This window comes from Etheostoma spectabile, chromosome 12 (genome assembly GCF_008692095.1).
Source record: "Etheostoma spectabile isolate EspeVRDwgs_2016 chromosome 12, UIUC_Espe_1.0, whole genome shotgun sequence".
Taxonomy (NCBI): domain Eukaryota; kingdom Metazoa; phylum Chordata; class Actinopteri; order Perciformes; family Percidae; genus Etheostoma; species Etheostoma spectabile.
In genome coordinates, this window is record NC_045744.1 from 12,967,217 (window position 1) to 12,990,750 (window position 23,534).

General features: G+C 38.8%; 2 protein-coding genes and 2 long non-coding RNA genes across 10 annotated transcripts in view; 1 reads left to right on the forward strand and 3 right to left on the reverse strand.

Moving 5' to 3' along the window:
• LOC116698725 (uncharacterized) overlaps positions 1–23,534 on the reverse strand; it is a 350,926-nt gene that overhangs the window by 315,601 nt on the left and 11,791 nt on the right. The gene's annotated exons all lie outside the window — the stretch shown is intronic.
• On the forward strand, positions 1,978–14,321 carry LOC116698723 (uncharacterized). Its single transcript, XR_004334288.1, has 3 exons — positions 1,978–2,082; positions 2,311–2,507; positions 14,187–14,321. It is a non-coding gene; the product is annotated as an uncharacterized LOC116698723 (long non-coding RNA).
• nmrk2 (nicotinamide riboside kinase 2) lies at positions 6,002–8,708 on the reverse strand. Of its 4 annotated transcripts, none has more exons than XM_032530834.1 (8): positions 8,519–8,708; positions 8,330–8,420; positions 7,423–7,471; positions 7,028–7,202; positions 6,845–6,916; positions 6,655–6,761; positions 6,382–6,467; positions 6,002–6,290 (listed from the first exon to the last, which is right to left on the reverse strand). In XM_032530834.1, exons 1-7 carry the CDS (start codon positions 8,542–8,544, stop codon positions 6,382–6,384), a joined length of 606 nt encoding a protein of 201 aa, XP_032386725.1. In that variant the 5' UTR covers positions 8,545–8,708; the 3' UTR covers positions 6,002–6,290. The 4 variants fall into 4 exon arrangements, with proteins under 4 accessions (XP_032386725.1, XP_032386724.1, XP_032386726.1 ...); XM_032530833.1 differs by having other exon boundaries at positions 6,002–6,293; XM_032530835.1 differs by lacking the exon at positions 7,423–7,471 and having other exon boundaries at positions 6,002–6,293; positions 8,519–8,699.
• Positions 10,801–23,456, reverse strand: atcayb (ATCAY kinesin light chain interacting caytaxin b). 4 transcript variants are annotated; one of them, XM_032530825.1, is made up of 14 exons: positions 23,162–23,456; positions 22,636–22,845; positions 19,530–19,636; positions 18,349–18,407; positions 18,017–18,244; positions 17,389–17,547; positions 16,547–16,649; positions 14,498–14,629; positions 14,254–14,340; positions 13,941–14,039; positions 13,040–13,075; positions 12,900–12,941; positions 12,476–12,497; positions 10,801–11,459 (listed from the first exon to the last, which is right to left on the reverse strand). In XM_032530825.1, exons 3-14 carry the CDS (start codon positions 19,604–19,606, stop codon positions 11,346–11,348), a joined length of 1,158 nt encoding a protein of 385 aa, XP_032386716.1. In that variant the 5' UTR covers positions 19,607–19,636; positions 22,636–22,845; positions 23,162–23,456; the 3' UTR covers positions 10,801–11,345. The 4 variants fall into 4 exon arrangements, with proteins under 4 accessions (XP_032386716.1, XP_032386715.1, XP_032386717.1 ...); XM_032530824.1 differs by lacking the exon at positions 23,162–23,456 and having other exon boundaries at positions 22,632–23,070; XM_032530826.1 differs by lacking the exon at positions 23,162–23,456 and having other exon boundaries at positions 12,451–12,497; positions 22,632–23,069.

The window sequence follows — 23,534 nt, forward strand, 5'->3', positions numbered from 1 at the left end:
GAAGTCATCTAAATGTTACCGTTCAGCCTGGTGATCAAGAACCAATCCACCCAGTAGGGGAAACAACTTTATCTGTTAGTTTCCTGGCGTTGATTTCACTTACAAATCAGTTCCTCCACAGAAAATATATTTGGAGAATTGTATTAAAATTAGAAAACAAAAATAATCTGAATAATTAGTTTCCATGTCATTTAAGTGCCACCCACGACCAGTTTATCAATAAACAAATGTGTTTTTAACCAAATCTACAAATATTGTGCAACAACTTTGGAGAAGCTGCACGGCATGGCTTCATGGCCTCATGCAGAACTAAACCTCCACCACAAGGTGGCAGGATGCATCTACATGTCTCTCCAGGTGACTATCTTGCACACACTGATGCTCTGACAAACCGGATCTGCCTCAGACAAGCTACATAAAACAAAGTGTTGATCATAGCGTTCCTGAATTACTTTTGGCATTTGAGCATGTGCTGTTTGATTATGAAAGATTTTGTCAACTTAATACATATTTTTGCTAAATTTCATATTAGCAAATCTATTATGTTACTAAACTATGCTGTAATATATAAAAACAAACAAAACAATTATTTCCTATGGAAGCAGTTAAACTTATAAATGTATTTTACATCTTTAAGATTCTTTATTATTATTAGTAGTAGTAGTAGTGGTAGTAATGACGTGCCGGGAATGGTGGACCCAAATGCAGAGAGAGCAGGCTGAAGTTTTGCTGCTTGAGATTTGTTTGTCACAAAAATCCAGAAAAACAGAAACAGTCGGTCAAAAAACAAAGAAACAATATGAACTGGGGCCGAGGGAAAAATGAGGAGGAAACAGGCAGAGAAACACACAGGACGCTGACACAGGGAAATTACCACAAACACAAAAAATGATCTGACGAACAACAAGGGGGAGATAAAGACTAAATACATAGGGTAACGAGGAAACACAAGGCAGGTGACACATGGGCTGGGAAACAGGTGAACAACATTAGGCAATAACAGGGGCATACCACATATGTTACAAGTGACAGTTATGCATTTAAAAGCTTTCTTAAGTAAAAGTGTATTAGATTCAAAATATACTTAACCTGTACTCATTATGCAGAATAGCTCATTTCAGGAAAAAACACTAAATTACTAAATTATAATTGATGATGCATTAATATGTAAATGTCACTTTAATGTTTCAGATAGCAAAGGAACTTATTTCAATGACTTTACTGAAAGGTATCTTAATATGTAATTATATATCATAAATTCTTAGTTAAATTAAATTTTGAAATAATAATCTGAATCTTTAAAGTTTGTTTGTGTGTTTATTTATTGAGGAAGGGGCAATGCATATCTATACACATGAGCACTTGAACCATACAGACTAGTTTTCATCTGCAGTCTCACCCGGGCGGATTGATGGCATAAAAACATACAAGAGTGCATAAACACATAAGCATAGGTGCATAAACATAAACCTATAAAATCAATTAACACGGATCCATAAGAACACAAACACATAAGTTCAGACATAATCACATAATTAATTTGATCAAATGCACGTAGTTGAGTATAAGGATATGGAAATACCCTAGTAAAGTACAAGTACCTTGTGTGTTAAAAAGGGAAGTGGCCCACTGAGGCTGCATATGTATGAGGCATATGTATTGAGTACAAAAATGAATGACATTACTTTGTTGCCCAATGCGGCTTTAACACATAACTGTAGATATTATAGCTGAAGATATTAATATAAAATATTAACATCACTGTGTATTCTGTTCAGGTTGGGAATTTTTTGATATGATTATTATATGGGGATACACACTGAGTCAGGCAGAGCTCAGTAGGCCTATGTGTCACCTCTCACATGAAGTGCCGTGGTGTGCATTTCCTCAGCCAAATAGGGCATCAGGATGGTGAGCCTGCATGCTTTTCTATTCTTAGTCAAAGAAACAATTTCCCCCAGTCCAAAGTGCAGCTCCGCCCCGCTCTCTGCTGCTGTCCAGATTTATAAGAGCCACAGATCTTCAGCACTGGTTTGGCACAAGACTTCCAGAGCAGGACATGTAAGCCACAATATTTAGCCAGTAAGTATAAATGTTGAATTGAGTCTTTCTTGTATATCTGACCTGAAAGTAAACAAATCACAACAAATGTTGCCACAAAAACTAATCTTTACTGTAACCTAGGAGTGCTTGTAAATAAAATAAAGTTTCTGGTTGTTTTCATGGTACACCTACAGCAGCAGCAGCACTTTCCCAGAGTGAAAGACTAATTCTTTTACGCTTTGAATATATCTTATCCCATGAATCTAGGTATCCAGGGCAGCTCACAGCTTTGCTCCTTGTGAGATTTAACGAAGATGATGGTCTTAAAATGGTTTTACCACAAGAAAACTTCCCCACAAGGAATATTGTGTCTTCCCCTGAGGCCTCACACTGCCAATCTGAGGAGTTTACAACTAAATGATATATCCAGAGGGTTTACCACAGATCATGGGGAGACAATACAGGTGAGATGCTGAAAAAATGTGTGAGAAAATAAATTGAAGATTATTGAACACTGTTGTCCCATTATGTGGACGTTGAGTTCCTCCTGAAAGCAATAATTCTATGGAGCAATTCCAATAAAACTGAACAGATTTTACAGTGTAACCTGAGTTAAAATAGAAGAGTATGATAAATGATGAATCATATGTTATTTGACGACTGTCGGAATGCAGATCATCCGGTTTCTTGTAACACATGCTGCTTATCGTTGATTAACCTTTGCAAAAACCAGCGCGGTCAGCTCTCCTCACGTTTCAACTTTATGTAAGTCTCGCGCTGCTGTATCTATCTTCACGTTTTGGTTGATCTACACTGAGAGCACTTATTATGTGAGCTATTAAAACTGTCTGAGCATTTGACCCTTGTCCCAGCCTTAAATGTTACCTTCTGATGTTAAAGGGTTATCTTGACCTTTAAGCTTTAGCGGGTGTGACTGCTGGCTGCTTCTGTTTTAACACTTTTTAAATATATGTTTCTTTGACCAAAGAGCTCAACAGTTACAGAAAGGAAGACAAACCTAAAGGATCTAAGCAAAGAGTAATTTAATGTTTTTTTATTTATCAGAGACGTCACGCATTATTAAAACCAATGTGATGTAAATGAGTCACATTTATACAAAAGGCTGCTTTTTATTTAGATAAACCTAATAACAACATAGATCCGTATATGTTGCACTACAGTTAAGTTTAAAATCCAGTGGTAGTTCTTAATGCATATCGTATGTAATATTTGGTTTTGTATTGACGAATGGTTACGTAGGGTACCTGCTTCTCTCTTCAAATATGTTTTACAAATATCATTTCAATAAAGAGGACATACAACACAGAAAAAAGAACACCTTTAGGATTTGTTGCAACATTAACAAAGTCAGTTTGGGTAACAAAAAATAACAAGCAATTAAAAATGGTGGGACAAAAGTAAACGCCTATTTCTTAGCAAAAAAAAATCCCTCTCAAGATGCAGGGTGTTGGAACTTTCTTCTTCTTACAGTGAATAATAATTTGTTTTTTGGGTGTAGTTAAGCCGTCAGAGAAGACAACAGAGAAGCTGCTATTGTGTATTTGCTCCTCTACTGGCAGGATAGTATCACACCATTTATTTCTCTCTAATGGGTTTAATGTCACTGCATCCAAACAGGAGCAAGTATCAAGTACCTAATCCCCCATTTTGTGACCTGAATCAATGATAAGCACAGGGCCAAAGTGTTCCTGTAACTCAATTTAGTGTTCATAAACAGTGTATTAATATTTAATAAAAGGTTTATAACACACTACAATCTGGTTGTAAGCACATCTAACTGTCCTGTGGGCACTTATTAGTGGAGGCTGCTATAATAGTATGAACAGAATGACGAAATAGTTAAACACTGATGTAAAATATTGTGTCTTAATAGGAGAAATTATGATTGTTGACAAATACTGTATATTAATGAGCAGTTAAAATGTCTGTACTGTGTCATATGTGTCTTAACATTGATCTTCTATTGCATTATAAACAAAAGCAAACAAAAATAAATGATTAAACATGTAAATAAAAAAACAGTTAAATGCTTATAACTACATGATAGTGTTTAGAAGATAGTTTTTTTTAAATTTTAATATACAGCTTATAAATGTTACACTACATGCTACACTTCAGTTGTTCACAGTTGTTTAGTCACGGCGAGGTCATTTCTTCACTGGCATCACCACAAATCGTCACCACACACATGCATCAGGGGTCCTCACCTATTCACACAGTGGGTCTGCACAGCATGACAGCTGCTCATCATGTGTCTCTGCCTCTCCACCTAAATATGGACGCCCTGGCTGTTCTTTCAGGGTTGCCATGGTGGTGGGTGACGTGGGAGCACAAGGTTCTCACATTACCCACACAGTCGTGGGGCGTAGGGCCTGGCCCCTGAGTCAGATCAGGCGGTGGAACGTCGAGTGGATGTGTGGCAATCAGCAATTGGCTGAACACTCAGTAAATATATTCCCCTGACAGCCCAGACTCCTAAATATAAACTGACAGACCAGCTACACTCTGCTCCAGACCAACTGTTGGTATGTAAAGACCCTCAAAAATGATCACAAGACCCCCCCCCCCCCCCCCAAAACCACCATCTGTGGCTCTACCAGAGAAATGTGAAGTGTGCATGATCAGAAGGAAAGATTCAGAAAAGCCTTTATGACACTAAAGATGTACTAAATGCTCGGACTATAAATCCTTTGAATTGTTAGTCATCACTGCCAGTCAGACACAAGTCATTTGTTTAATGGTTCATGGTGTGTAGTCAGCTGCAGATAGGACAGACAACCCTCAAGGTGAACGTATAGTAAGCCAATAATTGAGAAAATATTGTTTACTAAGTGGTCAAGACAGAGATATTGCTTCTTTAGTCTGCAAAGCCATAGGCTACAACATATAAAGTATGTTTTAATGTTACTGGGTGTGTTGTCAGCACAGCAGGGAAGCATAATAGGCCTTCAACCACTATGTGGCTGACTCCTAATGGATACAACTGAAAAGAGAATTTTACAGAACTAGAACACAGATCATGTTATTTAGTGGTTTGCTTGTGGACGTTATGTCCTGATAAGTGTTCCCCATCAGTTGCCAATGACCTTTTTAACTTAGCTGATTCATTATTACACTCAGTGCTTTATAGGACATATGACAACGTGGAGACAGACTGGAAATGGGGGGAGAGAAGGGTATGACATGCAACATGGTCCCACAGATGGCATTGAATCAGGGAGTTGGGGTTAAATGGCAGGTGCCCTGGGCCCTTTGGAGAGAATTAATCTTCATGTTAATTTTAGGTCAATGTAATTATTTGTCCATTTTATACATGATAAAGTAAAACAAAAATGAGTATACTATTTACGTTCAAAGTTAGTTAGATGTACTGTTAAAGAGAGAGCAGCAAAGCCCTCATGCAGCCACTTACAGTGAGTAGAAGATTAAAAATAAAGTGCCTTTAATGAATATGGGCGAGTAAAACACACAAATTCATACAATATTGGCACAGTTGCCTCCCTCAGGCTGTGTTGACACACATGCACAAATGTCATTATGTTATTTGTATAATTTTTATAACCTGTTTAAAATGACAGTAAAGTGGCGATTTAATCAAATCGCCTTTATTTATTCTTCTTCCTTTTTTTATAATAGTTTATATATTGTCTTTTAGAGGACCACATTCTCTAGGATTCAGTTTGCAGGCCATTTTTATTCAGTCTGTAAATATAATATAGGTGATAAAGAGTCTTATTTAAGAGTTGCAGGATGTTATCAGCTATCCTCAAACATACTTAAATGTTTGTGCTGAGAAACGTGAGGTTTGTGATTCTGAACAGGACCTTAATGGGAGTTACACGGGTGTGTGTTTGTGTGTTTGTGTTTGTGTTTGTTTGTGTGTGTGTGTGTGTGTGTGTGTGTGTGTGTGTGTTAAATGAAAAACAGGAAACGCAAATTGGATTCAATCGTTTCATTTAGTTGTGAGACACAGATCCTTCCTCCTAGTGGGGATTCTATACAAGATCAGAGTTGAGATCTGTCCCTGATGTAAAACACTAGGCAATCTAGAGGTGTCTTATCTTTAGAAAATGTTACACAGGACTATACAATACACAACACTTCTGCCATTAGTTCCTCAAAAGGATTAACTATTTACAAATCAGGCTAGAAGTACAGAACTGGTGTTACACATTTACTCAAAATAATATTTACAAGTCTATACAGGAATCCACTGTTACCCCGTCCTGCTGTAGAGAGAGAAAAGAGAGAAGTTACTCACACTGCCACTGTCAGTGAAAATCTACAGGATGATACATATTAAAAATGTGTGTGTACCTATAAGTTGTTCAGCAGGGAGTTCTGAACACTTTCATACACTTTGTTGTAGATATGTTCCTTTGATGTCATCCCATCAAGGTACTCTGTACAGAAAAACACAAATCAGAAGAGATGTCAACAGTTAGCAGTTAAAGCAAAATTTTCAAAGAAGACATTGAAATATTTTGCCTTCATGTTGATGTTAGCAATGTGGAAAGGGAGACAGAGCAATGGTGGCACATGAAGGGTCATTTAAATTTTTTTCAGATGGGAATAATTAGCTTAACATACCTATTCTGCCACAGTTGTTCTCCATCTCTTTCCTGTGTTTCAAGTACATGGGCCAGACGTGACCGTCAAACAGGCCAGGGGGGTCAGGGAGTGTGTATGTCCTTGTACTGTAGAAACATTACCAATCAATTAATTTTATAGCCTGTAATTTGTCCAACACTTCAATGGAATCACTGTGAGAGCTTGTTACCTTCTCCTCCTCTTGCACTCCTCATAAGGAATGGAAATGTAGAAACATTTGTCATAGATGTCAATTAGAGGCCTGCGGAGGGAGATCAAGGCACAGATTAGTGAAAAGCTTCACAGGTCAAAAGGCCTATGAGTTATTTGAGAGCTTGTGTAGTAAAAACGTGTAACATGGCCAGCGACTGACTTGTAATTGTAGATGAGAAACCCCTCCACGACAAGAATATGGATCCCCTCCTCCAAGTTGCATTCCTCAGCTTCAGGTGACAGGCTCACTCCGTGGGAGCGGGCAAACTTGACGGGGTTCTCCTGCCAGCCTCTCACAGTGTTGACCATAGCCTCCATGTCCAGGGCGCTGATCACTGATACAGAACAAGGATAGGAGAGAGAAGAGCAGGCTTCATCACAAATTCAACCAACAGTCCTCACCATTAGTCAAAGTTAATGAATGTTTGTAGCATTTACAGAAAAGATGACAGAATATCACAAATGTTAGGTTTTATTGGTTACCAAACTACGGAAATGTGCAGGAAAGAAAATGTACATTACTGCATGGTTTTCCTACGCAAAATCCATTCTTACCATCCCACTGTCTAAAGCCGTCCTCCCCGACTTCTATCTGATTGGGTTTCTGAAATAACAGTCACCAATAAAACATTGCTGCAACTCAGTAACCAGTCGAAGCTGATGACACCTGGACAGGACAGGCCAAGGACTCGTCTCAACCAAAAGTAGCGCACAGTGACATTTTCTGGTGCCGTTTTAAATGTAGCGCTTGCGAAATATCCGTTTCAATACCTTAGGACACAGCTTTCTCTAAATAACTTCCTAACCTGACCAGGCATGATGACCTTCCTGTTTTAAATGCAGGAAGGTCATAATGCCTGCTGTTGGATCACTTTGATGAAAGTGTTTTTAAAGATAGAAACTATGATAATTTTTCGCAGATTAGTCCCTCGAAGACCCCCTTGATGTATTGCTATAGCATTATAACATGAGATGTAAATGGGCAAATGACATCACGTCACTTTGATTTTAAAAACAATTAGTGATTGGTTGTCAATCAACCTTTATGGGCCCAGAATGCAGCACAAAATGATGGATGTGGGAGAAATACAATCTTCTGGCTTGTTTTGGGCTAAATTAGGTTAATAATTTAGCAAAAGCTTGGTTGCAGAATGTGCAACATGATTGGACAAAGTCTAACTTTAAGTGGGGACGCTCAGCCCTTTGATTGGCTGTCCAGGAGACAATCAGCCACATGAATTACTAGGCTACTGTGATGACAGCACATCTGCAGGTTAGACTGGCAGTTTAATTCTGAGCACAAAATGTCCTTAAGGGTAAACCTAACCTGGCAAATGAAATACATAAAAACAGCAGTTACAATAACTCAACATTAATACAATGACATGGTTACACTAGGTTTAAACGGAACATATAGTGACTTTAAGTTAATATAAATAATTGTGACTTAAAATCCGCTTACCCTAAAAAAGTCATCTTGATGCACCACACAACAGTTGGGTAATGTCTTTAGCAGTTTGTTTGTCAAAGTGGTCTTCCCACCGTTGGTCACTCTGAAATTAAGATTCATTCAATTCCACAGATTTGAGTTACATTATGAGTTTCATCCAAAGACAAGCAGAAGTAGGTAAATAAAGTAAATTACACTTACCCTCCAATGCCAATGATGAACCTCATTTTCTACGATTTGTGTTTCGGTCACCTCTGGAATTAAGTAAATAAAAGAAGGGAACCCACCCAAAGCAAACAGTCTATAAAAGGCTTATTGAAAAAAGCTTTTCCTTCTCTTCTGCCACAGACGTCCCCTCCTTTTACTACTTCATTGATAGACAATCTCCTTGCCAGACATATAAAGGATTTAGCTGCAGCGTCACAGCCTCTCAAACCAATCGGCCTTCTTTTCCTTTAGCCAATAGGGCATCGCTTTACAACCACACTGCACAGCACCAATGGGCGGAGGAGGACTTCAGAGCCTCACAGTTGCATGAAAGTAGATTCCGAATGTGTTAAAGCTGCTGCCAGGGGTCAGTGACCACTGGTCAACCAAATGCAGGACCAGTCCCTACACCCAACAGATAAACATTATGAAGAAATGGTGATGGGGGCAAAGCTGGGAAACACAAAATGAAATCTCTCTTTGTAAAGAGTCACAGTCACATGTGGAGTATCATTCAGAAAGCTACTGTAGACTGGTGATGCTGATATTTTAGAGCTTGTAAAATTTGCATTCCTAATTTGAAATTCATTTGATTTGAAGAACGTTTTTAGAAATTGTACAAAACTGAAATTGTTAGTAAGACGTGTGCGGATGTGATTTCTCATAAAAAATTGTGCCTTAGAAAAGGCAATGCCTGGAGAGGAGGCAAGGGCTACAAATTGCACCCCCACTGATATTTACTGTAATACATGACTAAGTATGAAAGTTGCAACCTCTTACTGAAAAATGTCTATCACAATTAAGAGTGAAACCTTATTATTTGGAGTTTTTGGAGGAAAGGTTTTCCATTCTTAGACAGATCAGGGAGGGGGAAAACCAGAAGCCCTATATTTAGTCGGCTGTGTGTCTGCCTGCTGCATCACACATATTTGTGATGCAATCCACTAAACTATATGGCCGCCAGCCATATGCGCACAGGCTCTTAAGTCACGGCTATGGGTCTGATAATGGATCTACTGTATGTCTTTGAGCTTATCAGTCCTGTTTATCACACACTTCCGGATGTGTGCAGTCTAACCTTGTGCTTATTATGTTTGTGTAGCATTTTAAACAAATCTTTTGAATCTATCTCTTTAATTGTAAGTGGGGAAGAGGTGGAGTCCCAGCTACTGTACCAGAGCACATGGACATGTTGAGGGCTTCATGTTTCACTGCCGTGACAATCCCAATGCAGAAGAGATGCCTATTGACACCTTGTGATAATATTTCTTTTTCTTCTCATATCAAAGTGAGTGGCAGCTTTGATGTTGTAGCAGTTTGATGTTAGTTAACAGAAATTACTGCATTCTGGGTAATATTTAGGGTTTACAAAAGTGTCCCATATAGGCTCATACATTCTGTTGGGCACTAAAACACTAAGACATCGTCAAAACCATGTGGTGCACATACTTTTTCCTTCTTAGACTCAGCAGACAGAAAAACCTGATATCCCCTCTTCGATTTATAAGATCTTTTTGGATGCCCACAGGGATTATGTCACATTACCAACATTTCCAGGCTTAAATTAATGGTTAGACCTTTTGTGGAAATACTCTTGCAGATACTTAGATGAGAAGATCTGTACCACCCTCAGACATGAAAGTGGTATGGATCTTCTCATGTAACTCTCAACAATACTAATACTTTGTTTTAATCAGGAACAACCTCATATTTAGCAAGCAGACCACTTTACATTTTATTGTTCATGCTGAAATATACATTTTATATTACTAAAGGCTGAGAGACAGAGAAGAAGTTTAAATGACTGAATTTACATAATAGACTGTAAAAGTCAATGGTGAAACAGTAAAGGAACATGCAGGAGAAATTTTAGTTTATCATGGGTTATGTAATCTGCTACCCTGTGATAACAGTATCTTAATATGTCAAAATGAAGTAGGGTCACCTCAGAAGAATTATGTCCAAATGACCCCAATAAAGAACAACAGTCAGGTGACAAAGAATATTGACCCACTCATGAATTATAATTTATGCCCCTTAACTCATCAGTAACAGCCTATAAAATCATTCTGGACCACACTGGAATATATTTAGTGCCAATAAAAAATATAAAACCATGAGCTGTAATGTTCATCTGTTCTGTATCAGAAGTCAAGGTTGGATAAAAAGTGACAAAGGCTCATTTTAGTTCATTCATTTCTTTAATTTTTTTTTTTTTTTTTTTACAAACAATAAATGGCACAATTTCATAAATAACACTTTTAGCAATTAATTTGTCTCTTTAAATATAATTATTTAATTTGTAACAATATATGTTTTCCATCTTGTAAAGTACCTTTTAAAACATGATGGCAAATGACAAACAAATGAGACATGGATATAAACAAGCATGCCACCTGCATATCAACTCTGGAAAACTTAAAGACTGTAACACATGTTTGCATCATATTGTAGTTCTAAACAGAAAAATATCATTGCACATTATTTTTCAGCAAACAACCATTAAACCAAACAAGACCCATGCCACTCATGTCAAAAACCAAACATCTGTGCAAACACCTCTCTCAAAAATATCTATACAAGTCTGTACACATTGAAATGGACAATATTCCCTGCTTGTTGGAAGATGCTTGCTTGCTCATTCAAGTCCTAAATTTCTCATTTTTGAAGCTGAAGTCATGCTGTAGATAAAGCTTGACATGCATAGAGCAAATGCATTATGATTTAGCTATATATTGTAATGCTTTGGCTTAAATTAACTTTTAGTTAGAAGCAAGCATGTCACTGAAAATAATGTTTTAGAGAAATGATTGTCTTGCAGCTAATGGATCCAGTCAGGTGATTTAATCCTGTGCAACAAGCGTGTGATGGTGATCTCAGCTGGCTCTCGTTTTAATGAATCAATGTCCCCCATTGGTTTGTTCCATTTTAATCTCTGTAAAGCAAATACAGATTCATTATTTTTCCTTTCTCTATCACCTTTATCCTGACAGTCTGAAATATATCAACTGCCTTTATTTTATCTCCACAAATGCATTTCATATATAATCCTTACATTTGGCAGTGTGTCTATAAGCATGCACCCCATCTAAACTAAATCAAACTAGAAACATTGCCTATTAATTTTCCCTTGCATTCTCCCTTGGCATTTGGTTAGGGGATGGTGCCTGTGTCCATTCCTGGGACGTCAGCCAGTCCTACAGCTGATAGCTCTCTTGATATATGGAGTATGATAGGACAGCAGTTTCTCAAATAACCGGATGCGGATAATTTTGCCAGTTGGTTGTATGCAGGCAGGCTTAAAGATATTAGCAGCTGTGCTTTATGTAACACAGGGTCTGAAAGAAATGAGGTTTGAGGATCAGAGAGTCTGAATTTAAGGAACTGAAACATGACTTGGCAAAAGAGAAAGTTGTGGGGAATGAGCTTGACTGATGATCAACAGTAATCATGCAGAACTATTTTTGGGGTTCAGCCTTTAGTTCAGTGCTCAAAGGAAAGGAATAACCCAATTAATCAATTAAAAGTTGTCAATGAATCTACTTTAAATTGTTGCGGGGTCTGTTAGTGATGAAAAAAGTAAATGAGATGTACATCTTTTTAAGACAAGATCTGAGTAATTAAGATCTGAGTAATCTGAGATCTGAGTCTGCTTGTGGTCTCGCTTGACTCCCGTATGGTTCTGTAAACTGGATCTTGAACTGAGAGCATACCCTTTAGACCTTTGGTCAGTGAGTCAACACCCCAGACAGACCATAGTCTAGCGTTTTGGTGATTTACTGTGTCATGTCTCTTTTGCGCACATTAGCATGTGTGTCTGTGTGGAGCCATGAACATTTCCCTGTATGTCAGAGATTAGTCTGACATTACAAACCAGCGTGGGGTAAGTTGGTTGGGAAGGCAGTTATGTCAATGGCAGCCCTCACCTTAATGTCAGATGTCACGGCCAACCTCTGCTATCATCGACTTTGGCCTGTAAATGACAGATTAAAGTTAAGCCATAAATAAATATTTATATATATTAGCTTGGTCCTCTAGCCCATTATAGGCTGTGCTTTCTGTTGGCAAAACCGATCCACATGGCTGCACAAGTTGCTCACACTTAATTTAAAGAGAAGAAACGCAGTTTTTTTTAATTTAGCCTTTTACAGTCACTTTTTTATGATAATGGAGGAAGCTTTCTCATTTCAGTTTCGTATCTGACTAAATGAAATTAAGTGTGTGTAAGCGAGAGTGAAATTGTTTCTCCTAGCAGCCACCAGTTTTGAATAAAATAGTGAAACGTCTGAACATTCTCCATGTTTTAATGCTGAAGTAGATAAAAGAAATTATCAAAAAAATGGCACTGAACTGCATGCAATGCAAAAAGGGTCACCTTTCTTTAGGAAGTGTTGAGCCAGGCTGCTCTTGCTCAAGTCTGTAAGTAAGACAGGCAAATATTTAGAATGCTACTTAAATGCAGGAAAAAGGGCAGGCATTAAAACTCATAAAATCACATGTGTAACAGTTGCTCACCTTTCCCTTTGTACTTGTATCTTCTCATCATCATACCTTTAACAAATGAGAAAAGAAATGGTGGACTAAAACTGTTGAATTCCTAAGTACAGCCACCTACAGTTTGATGAAAAAAACAATATGAATACCAATATGAGTTTTTACTTTTCAAAAATCTCAATTTATTCCCAATTGTATGCTGTCTAGAAAGTCGCTGTCATGGTTTCTTTTAGTATAAGGTTTCAGATACATGGTGTTTGCTGCAAAAGACAGAATGTCTGCTATCTGTGCTGTCTAGTCTGTAATTTTACTTCCTGTGTTTGCCCACTCCTGTGATTGCCTGATGTCTTTCACCTGTTTCCCAGCCCTTGTGTCACCTGCCTCTCATTATCTCATTACCCAGTGTATTTATTGTATGTGCTCCCCTTGTCTCTTGTCAGATCCTTCTGTTTGTTTGTTTGTGTGCTCCTGCCAGTGATTGTTGCAGTCTATGTTTCCCTGAGGTATCTGTGCTCTCTTTCTGTGTTTTTTGCCTTTTTGGATTATTGTGTCCGTATTTTGGACTTTGTGTTTGCAGTTGTGGATTCCTTTTTGTATTATCTTTGTTTTAGGTTAAATAAATCATCTACTTTGAACTCTCCAGCCTGCCTGTCCAAGCGCTTTGGTCCTCCTTCCCTACATGTCACGCTACTATTTCAGATGTTAAAGTGTTGTAAAATAAAAAGTGACAACTATGTATTTAAATGAATTATACAAACTATATATTAATGAATAAACACATCTTGGCTCAGGTTTAGTTCGATCACCAAAGTGAGCATTCACCTCAAAATGTTATTACTGTAAGCATGCAATAAATAACAAAAGCAGTGACAGACATGTTTTAGTGTCTCAACACTGACTCTTGGTGGCTCAGAGTACTTACTGCAACACACACTCAGGGATCTGCACATGCTCCATGGGGATGATCTGGCTGAGCTCCTTCAGGGTGTGAACGTAACGAATCTTATCCATGAACTTTATGCTGCAGAAAGCATTAACACCATATAATTATCACAAATGTTCCAGTCTGAACACCTATATGGTGTTATCAAGGCAAGACCTTGTTTTGTGATGTAACTGGATTATAATGTTACTTTTAATTCATCTTCTGTTTCTTGGGTTTGTTTAGAGAAGAGCCAACATATAACTCTAAGGATAGACTGATGGACTACAAACCACACTGAATTTATCCTCACCTGATGAAAGGTCTTGAGATGGCCAGGACGGTCCGGATGAACCACGTCGGGTGAGCAATGATGAGACATTTTAGATTCTTCCTTAGTCTAGAAGAGACAATCAATCGTTTGTGATGCTTCCCTCATTCTAATAATAATTCCAATCATGATAAATTCGAATTGTATCATTTATCTTTAGCATCAACATCATTGGTTATACATTCTTGACTATATTCTCATAAACTGTTGTGATATTCTGTCTTACTTCCTGTCAATCATCTGGTAGCATCTCTTCAGCCAGCTGATGCCGGGCATCTTCCTACGAGGAGTTGCTCCATTCATGTAAACAATCATGTAATCTTCTGCCACCAGCAGCTCCAGGCTGCTTACCACATACCTGGGGACAGAGCCAACAAGCTCAGATCTGACTCGGAACATAGGTACAGTAACATAGAAGATGAAAACACTTTACTTGAAATGATTCCCATGTATGTACTTCACAAAGTAAAATTCTTAATGCCAATAAGTGTTGGTAAAGTCTAGCATGTAATGTAAGTAATCATTCCAGATATGATTTGTCATGCATATACAGTGGGGCTTGAAAGTTTGGGCACCCCAGGTAAACATTTTTATTAACGTGAATAAAGAAGCCAAGGAAAGATGGAAAAATCTCCAAAAAGCATCAAATGAAAGATTAGACAATCATGTAATATGTCACAAAAAGTTTGATTTTATTTCCATCATTTAGACTTTCAAAATAACAGAAAACAAAAAAATGGCGTCTGCCAAAGTTTGGGCACCCTGCAGAGTTAATACCTTGTACTGCCCCCTTTGGCAAGTATCCCAGCTTGGAAACGCTTCTTGTAGCCAGCCAAGTGTCTTTCAATTCTTGTTGGAGGTACATTTGCCCATTCTTCCTTACAAGAGTCTTTCAGTTCTTTGAGATTTCTGGGCAGTCTGTCACGCACTGCTCTTTTAAGGTCTATCCATAGATTTTCAATTATGTTGAGGTCAGGAGATTGTGAAGGCCATGGCAAAACCTTCAGTTTACGCCTCTTGATGTAATCCACTGTGGAATTTGAGGTGTGTTTAGGATCATTATCCATTTGTAGAAGCCATCCTCTCTTAACTTCAGCTTTTTCACAGATGGCATCAAGTTAGCAGCCAAAATTTGCTGACATTTTATTTAATCCATTTTTCCTCTTACTCGTGAAATGTTCCCTGTGCCAGTGGCTGCAATATGACCGCAAAGCATGATTGATCCACCCCCATGCTTAACAGTTGGACAGAGGTTCTTTTCATTAAATTCTGTGCCCTTTCTTCTCCAAACGTACAGTACCTTTGCTCATTCCGACCAAAAAGTTCTATTTTAACTTCATCGGTCCACAGAACTTTTTCCACAATGCATCAGGCTTATCTATATGTTCATTTGCAAACTTCAAATGCTGATTTTTGTGGTGAGGACGTAGAAGAGATTTTCTTCTGATGACTCTTCCATGAAGACCATATTTGTACAAGTATCTCTTTAGTGGAATGGTGTAGCACCATTCTAGTGTCTGACGGGTCTTTCTGGATGGATCGTGCAGTCAAACGTGGGTTTGGACTTGCTTTTCTCACAATCCTGCGAGCTGTTATGTCTGATATTTTTCTTGGTCTTCCAGATCTTGCTTTAACTTCCACTGTTCCTGATGACTGCCACTTCTTAATTACATTCCCAACAGAGGATATTGGCATCTGAAAATCCTTTGCTATCTTCTTATAGCCTTCTCCTGCTTTGTGAGTGTCAACTGTTTTCAGTTTCAGTTTTCTAGACAACTGCTTAGAAGAACCCATGGTGCTGATTGGTGGGGCAAGGTCAGATGAGTCTGGGCATTTAAAACCTTAAGATTGACATCAGCTGGTCTTTCCAGATGATGATTGAGAACAATCCATGACGCTGTCAGGTCTCAGCTTTCCAAAGGTGCATGCTATAAACTCTGCAGGGTGCCCAAACTTTTGCAATCGCCATTATTTCATTTTCTGTTATTTTGAAAGTGTAAATGATGGAAACAAAATCTAACTTTTTGTGACATATATGAATGTCTAATCTGTCATTTGATGTTCTTGGCTTCTTTATGCACATTTACACAAATCTTTACATGGGGTGCCGAAACTTTCGAGTCCCACTGTATTTAGTAAAAACATTTTCTCCAGTCATTTCTTTTGATCAATTATACAGTGAAAAATAATAAAGGTATAAGAATAACGTTATAGAAGGTTCATAATACAGCATTCTACTGTAAAAGAGTCCATTAAGGGCCAGAATGGATCTTACAGAAAGAGATTCTCCATGATGTACGTGTAGTCCTCACAGCCGCTGTCAGGAAGGTAGCAGGCTGCAAACACGATAATGGCATTCAGACCCTCCCCATAATAACCTGAAAGAGTAGAAATACACATTCAGTATGACGGCAGCTGCATTTGCATTGTTATGACACTGGCTGCATTATCATGGTCTGAAAAAACATTAAAACCGAGAAAAAAAGCTATCTGAATGATCTTTTACTTAGTCTTTTTTTCGTGTTTGTTATTTCTTGTCATGTTTAGCCCAGGGACATTAAATGGACAAAGGTTGTTCATTATTATTTTGACAACTCCATTAATTTCAATGAGGGTAGACAAAATAATAGAACCCCCCAGTTAGTGTAATTCAATTCAGTTCAACAACACCACAAACTACATCATCTAAAATTATCCTAAAGCATATCTTTCATGAAGGTAAGATTTATTCCAGCAATGTTGAATTAGATTATCTTAATTTAGGCCTAGTGTTCCTAATATACTGCCAACCAAGTGTACGTCTCTATACAACTCTTTTTGTTGGACTTTGGCTAAAGTTACATACACAGCAGTTCTATTTGGTCGGTCTGTGCAATGTTTCTTTTCTACAACTAAGTTCATAATATTTGCATCAAAAACTACCATCAACTTTGGTCTTAAACTGTTGTTACTGCTGTTAGAACAGGTCTTTCAAATCCATTGTTAGATGATTCTTAACACACACACACACACGCACGCACGCACGCACGCACGCACGCACGCACGCACGCACGCACACACACACACACACACACACACACACACACACACACACAAAGTAGACGCTCTTTCACTAACCTCCATGTGTGACCACCCTCAGGTATGGTCTGATGACCTGCATGTCAATCCGCTGCTCCTGGTCTCCGATGATCACTGTTCGCCATAGACGACCGGATGAGTCTCTCTCCTCTTCCCTTTCGCCTGGAAGACGCTTGGCAGTGGCCACAGGAGTGTCATCTAGATACAAGGTGATACAAAGATGTCAGATTGTTTAACCTTCCTTTCTCCCCTGCCTTAACATTTTAGAAATCAAGTGAAGTCAGCATGAAGGTAAAGGAGTTGAAAATTGCGTGACTCACAGCTTGTGCCACTCTCTAAAAATAAATTTCTTGCTATTTACTTATGAAACATTGTAAAAATAGTATACATTGGGAAAAAAATGGTTTAGTAAAAAGCTGGGAAAATTCACTTTGACTATGAGTTAAGAAAGTCAGCATTTACTCTAGTCATGCATGATAACTGCATTAAGTGTTTGTTTTCATTTTTGCTGTTTTTGACAGTTGGCTGCAAATTTGTGAATGGCCTACCAAAAGGAGAAAATGCCTTAGGCAGGACTATGATTTGCTTCTCAAATGAATTCCAACATGCATCCCTTGACCTCAAAAAAATGGTGCCATCTTTAACATTGGTCATCTAAAACTCTGACCTTCCCACTCCAGCTCGTTGCCATTGTTGATGAACTCCAGCGAGTCAGTCTCATCAGGAGTCTCGATGTCATCTACATTGATGTCCAGATCGTCTGGCGTTTCCAGAAACTCATCAGAGAGGACCGACCCCTCGCTCTGATCCAGGGAGAGGTTCATGGTGGGGGCGACCAGAGTGCGCCGCTTATGCTGGGCCACAGACACACCCACATTCAGAGTGGTGGGAGGATCTGGACAGGCAGGCCAGCAAAGTTCAGATACAGTATATCATAAATGAATATAGTTGATGATGATGATGATTATTAATGATGTGTATGTACTGTAATTTACTTACTGGTTCTGTGGTCAGTAAGACCACATGAAGAATCAACATATTCATCCTCTGGCAGTGGCCTGCAGAGAAATACATAAAAATACAGAATTACATGGAAAAAGCATAAATAAAAGATAAAATGACATATTTAGGAATTTTAGTTGGCCTATCATGTTCCTGCTACCAAGTTAATGATTGGAATGATTAAACATTAACATTTAACAATACATTACAATAATAAAAATTAATAAAAATAAATGAAATGATGAAATAAAACTATGAACAGTTGTTTGTAGCATATTCACTCTTTGTTTTTGGAGTGGCACTATTGTTATTTAACCACATTGTGTCCTTGGAAACAATATATGTTGTTTGAGAAAGCAACACCAGTAATGATCACTCCTCTCTGACATTATAATGAGACAGCAAAACCCTCAACGCTGGGGCGGACACACACACACACACACACACACACACACACCACACCACACACACACACACACACACACACACACACACACACACACACACACACACACACACACACACACACACACACACACACACACACACACACACACACACACACACACACACACCACACACACACACACACACACACACACACACACGCATGAATAGACAAACGCCCTACAAGTACAGGCAAGCTGATGCAGCTGTTAGGATAATTGCTGTTATTATGTAGCTTTGTCAAGGTAAGTTAAAGTCAGCACCAACATATACAGAACAGTGGAGATAAAAAAAACGATCTACATTGTAAAATCATTCTAAAACTTTCCTTTATAGGACTTGTGTTTAAACTGTCGACTTTACCTTAGCCAAATGAGCTACAAGGATACCATTGTTGTATTATTATATATTACAAATACCTGCAACAGATAGATATCATACTCAGATCGTACATTTTTTTTAGTCTTCTTTTTCTCTATGCTAGCTGTGATTTTGTTCAATGACAGCATACAACATAATCACGTAACACATAACGACTACATCAAGGAAAAAACACACCTGCCGCCTTTCAGCATTCAATACACGTGACTAACCTCCCATCATAGCTGGGCCTGTTTGTTAAATCGGATAAATAGCTCACGCAAACAGACCCACACACACCGACACACACACACACACACACACACACACACACACACACACACACACCACACACACACACACAGGAATACCTGGGGAAGTCTTCATCCTGCCACTCGTCCTTAACCTCCATGCTGTCCATGCGTAAAGTGGCCTCTGCTGTACCCATCCTCTGCCAGGGAGGACGGGCTTCAGCTCTCTGTGGTTAACAAATTCAACAAGGAATAGTTACAAAGCATTGTTATGACATACAGTACTTGTAGCTGTCTTAAAGGGGTGCGTCATGATTTCATTAGGATTATCTGATTTTGGCTTGTGAATTATGATTAAAGCCAAACTCACGTCAGACAGCGTTACAAACTGAAGGTGTGGAGTGGGAAGATGTAATGAAAGCATTTTCGGAAAGTAACAAAATACATTTACTCATGGTACTGCATTGAGAAGTTTTGTATTTTTCAAGTAGTTTGTAAAATCTATCATTTTAAATGTACTTGAATACGTTTTGAGTGAAGTATTGTATTTCGTTACATTACAAATCCCATCCGTTACTGAGTAAAAAAAATAACTTTTACTAACAAAAACCAAAAGGAAGAAAAACAATCGCCGGGGCACCCGGATAGCTTGGTTGGGCCCGGGTTGGGCTCCAACCTGCGGCCCTTTGCTGCATGTCATTCCCCCCTCTTTCTCCCCTTTCATGTCTTCAGCTGTCCTGTCAAAAATAAAGGCTGATAATGTCCCAAAAAATAATATTGAAAAACATTTTTTTTAAATATGTTTCTCAGTTTGAACAACCTCAAGGAAGCGATGTACATAATTGCTGGAGTACCCCGTAAATAGGCCAAGGAAAAGACAACCACAGTTTATAGCTTTAAGGAGCTGTAATTAAGTGGTCTGGAGAGCAGCTAACAAAACATGGGTGAAATGAAGAATCCAACTAACAATCTTAAATACATAAATGAATACAAAGTTGGAAAAACTAAGTAACAGTTTCCCTACATCCGTAGGGAAGGAGACAAAAATACAGATCAAGCCCCTCAGGGCAATACAAGCAAATCATGCGTGCTGCCAAAAAGCAGATAGTGATCTGAACTTCCATATTTTACGTAACCAAATCAGAAATGACTGAAGTTTCCATTCAATGCTGCATGTCCTTTTCGTGCCATGAGATGTAAAGCTTTACTGCATCTCACGTTTGTGTTGTTTGTTGTTGTTGTAGTCATTCAAAGATCAGTAATGCACAGAGTGAATGTCATGGTGTGAGTATTGTGTCAGAAATGTGCGTATGGGGGAGGAGTGTCCTTCCTACATCTCTGTCCCAGCTAGAGTTAATGCTGCAGCAGACGTTACCACAGTCCATTTGTCCACTGGGATGGCACTGATGTGCTGTAGTGAGACATGTCAGAGCCTATGCTGAAAAAAAAACAAACTACAAATGTGGTCTAAAAGGCACTGGCCCTCAGGCTACATGCTGATGGAACTGCTGTGTTGTGATTGGACTTACAACAAATCAAGGAGAATAGTTAAGTGTTTACACTGTTTTAACCCAGTAAGAAAATCAATGTTTGTTGGATATGAGCTTGGTAGGGAACTCCTTGAAGGTCCCATGGCATGAAAATTTCATTTATGGTTAGGTTTTTGAGGTTTTCAACATTAATATGAGGTCCCCCAGCCTGCCTATGGTCCCCTAGTAGCTAGAAATGGTGAGGGGTGTAAACCAAACCCTGGGTATCCTGATCTGCCTTTGAGAAAATGAAAGCTCGGATGGGCCGATCCAGAATCTTACTCCTTATGAGGTCATGAGAGGAGAGGTTACCTCTCCTTTGTCTGCTTTGCCCGCTCAGAGAATTTTTCCCACACATAAGAGAGAGACATCATGGCTTTCAAACAAGCAAAGTGGCAGTTGGTCATGGCAACACCCCCAGCCTCCACCTTGCCCCCCCCGTCTCTCCTCCTCAAAAGCTGCAGACTCAGAAATGGCATATACTAAGGAAAGCTCATTGTGGGACTGGCTCTAGTGGAAGTAATTCGGCACCAAGGCTGAATTTTAGGAAAGAGACTTCAGATATGGTATTAGGGGACCACTAAGGCCTATATAAAAGCATCCAAAGAGCATCATGTCATGGGACCTTTAAACGTCACTTTAATAAAGATCCTTGTGGCCAAATCACACTTTGAAATCCCCTTCCTCTGTTCTAACACTATAATCTTTGGAAAAAAGCTTGGTGAAATAGATTGATTATTTAGCTGCTGTATTAAGAAAGAAAAAAGAATAAAGACTTGCTGAGAATAAAGTGGAAAATTCACACAGAAACCACAGATCAGTGCGTGTGGTGTGGTTTGTTGTCTGTGCAGCTGTCTCTTGCCAAGCCTCAGTTGCTCATACAGTCAGCTGCTGATTGATGCACACAAAGTAATGTTGCAGTAGCACGTGTTTGTTTGGGATTTGAGTCCAGATGGCAGAACGGCCTCCATTACACAAACAATATCTTGTAAGCTATTCACTGCATGTGTCTATCAAACCAAACACCTAATAATCTGTCTCAGAGGTGAAAAGCAAATAGATAAAAATGCTCAAGATACAAAACCTGTACTTTAACTAAATATCATATCAATAGAGCCGCTGATGATAAAAGGCAAGGCAACACATCAGGATAGAGTACAGCTTTCATCAAATTGTTGGATTGCAATTTACAGGAGAAAGCTCTGGATATTTGAATTAAAATCTTAAGTATTTCTTTATAACATTGAAAATGTATAACTACATAACTAGCAGCAATTAAAGTTACAACACATTTAGGTTTCATTTAAACAAAGTTTAACACTTGAAACCTCAGCTGTGGTTTGATTATAAATCCTGATCAGTCCACAAAATGGCTAATTTTCCAAAATGTCTATACTTCAAGCCAGTGAGAAAAGCATGGACAAGCAAATACATTATGTGAAATAACAAAAAAATGTTCATTTAGGTTACTTATGTAAAACGCTTATTGAGAATTGAAATTTTTAAGGCCTGAAAATGTGTCTTATCTGACAAATGAAATCACACACTGTCTCAGTCGTTTGAATCACAAACAGTAGCATAATTAAAAACATTAAATACCATGCAATTGATTGAATATGCTCCACTGAAGAAAAGCACTTTATCCAGCCAAAACCAGAAAAACAAAGGCTCATGTAAAGAAAAGAGTACTCACATACTGTGATTAGGATGACGTCCTCTTCACAGTTTTGTTTTTGGTTTCTCCTCTTAAAATTCTACCTCCTCCTTAAATCTGCCTGAGCAGAGTGAGGGTCCTCATTGTTTACATCTGCAAGTGGGACACTGGAGTGCTCAGGATCTGGGCTGCTGGATGATTCTTGCTGTTTACTGATGCTTCTAATGGAGGCTGAGAGAGAAAATGTGTCATCCTGTGGAGCGAACGGTTAGGAGAGTCAGGCTGAGCACACAGCAAACACCATCCTGCTCTCATCTTTTCAGTCTCTTCTGCTTGCCAGATCATGTGCTGATTTTTGGTAGAAAAATAATCCTCACCCTGCGCTTTTAGCTTGTCTCATGATGATCACGCTCTATCTCTCTTCCTCCCAGTTACTTCTGCTCATCACTGCTGAATCCCCCTCTACCCTCCTCCTCCCTCTACCAACACTAATGCCCCCAGCCCAGGCTCTAATCCTGATGTGATGATGTCACCCGTATGTGTTATTGTGGTTATGTAATCACACCTACCTACTGTACCTTCTCTTTGATTCTCTTAGGATGCTGGGAGTCAGGATCCGCTGTTTTCCGTCTCCTTGCGTTCAGTCCATTTTGTATCCATAATTTAACGTGTTTTGATCCTACTGCAAGCTGTATGTTTCTACTTCACCGCTGTTCCCTGGCAACAGCATCTTCCTCCCTCACACACACACACATTTATACTGTACATACACTCTCTCACTTTCTTGCCTTTTCTCACCATCTCTTTAACCTCTCTCACTCTTGATTGAAACCCCTCCTCCAATGAATTCACTTCCTTTTCTCTTGCTCCCTAGCTGTGATGCTCATACCCCCTCCTTCCCTCCCTCCCTTTCTGTCCTCACAGCTGCACTGAGCTCTGGGC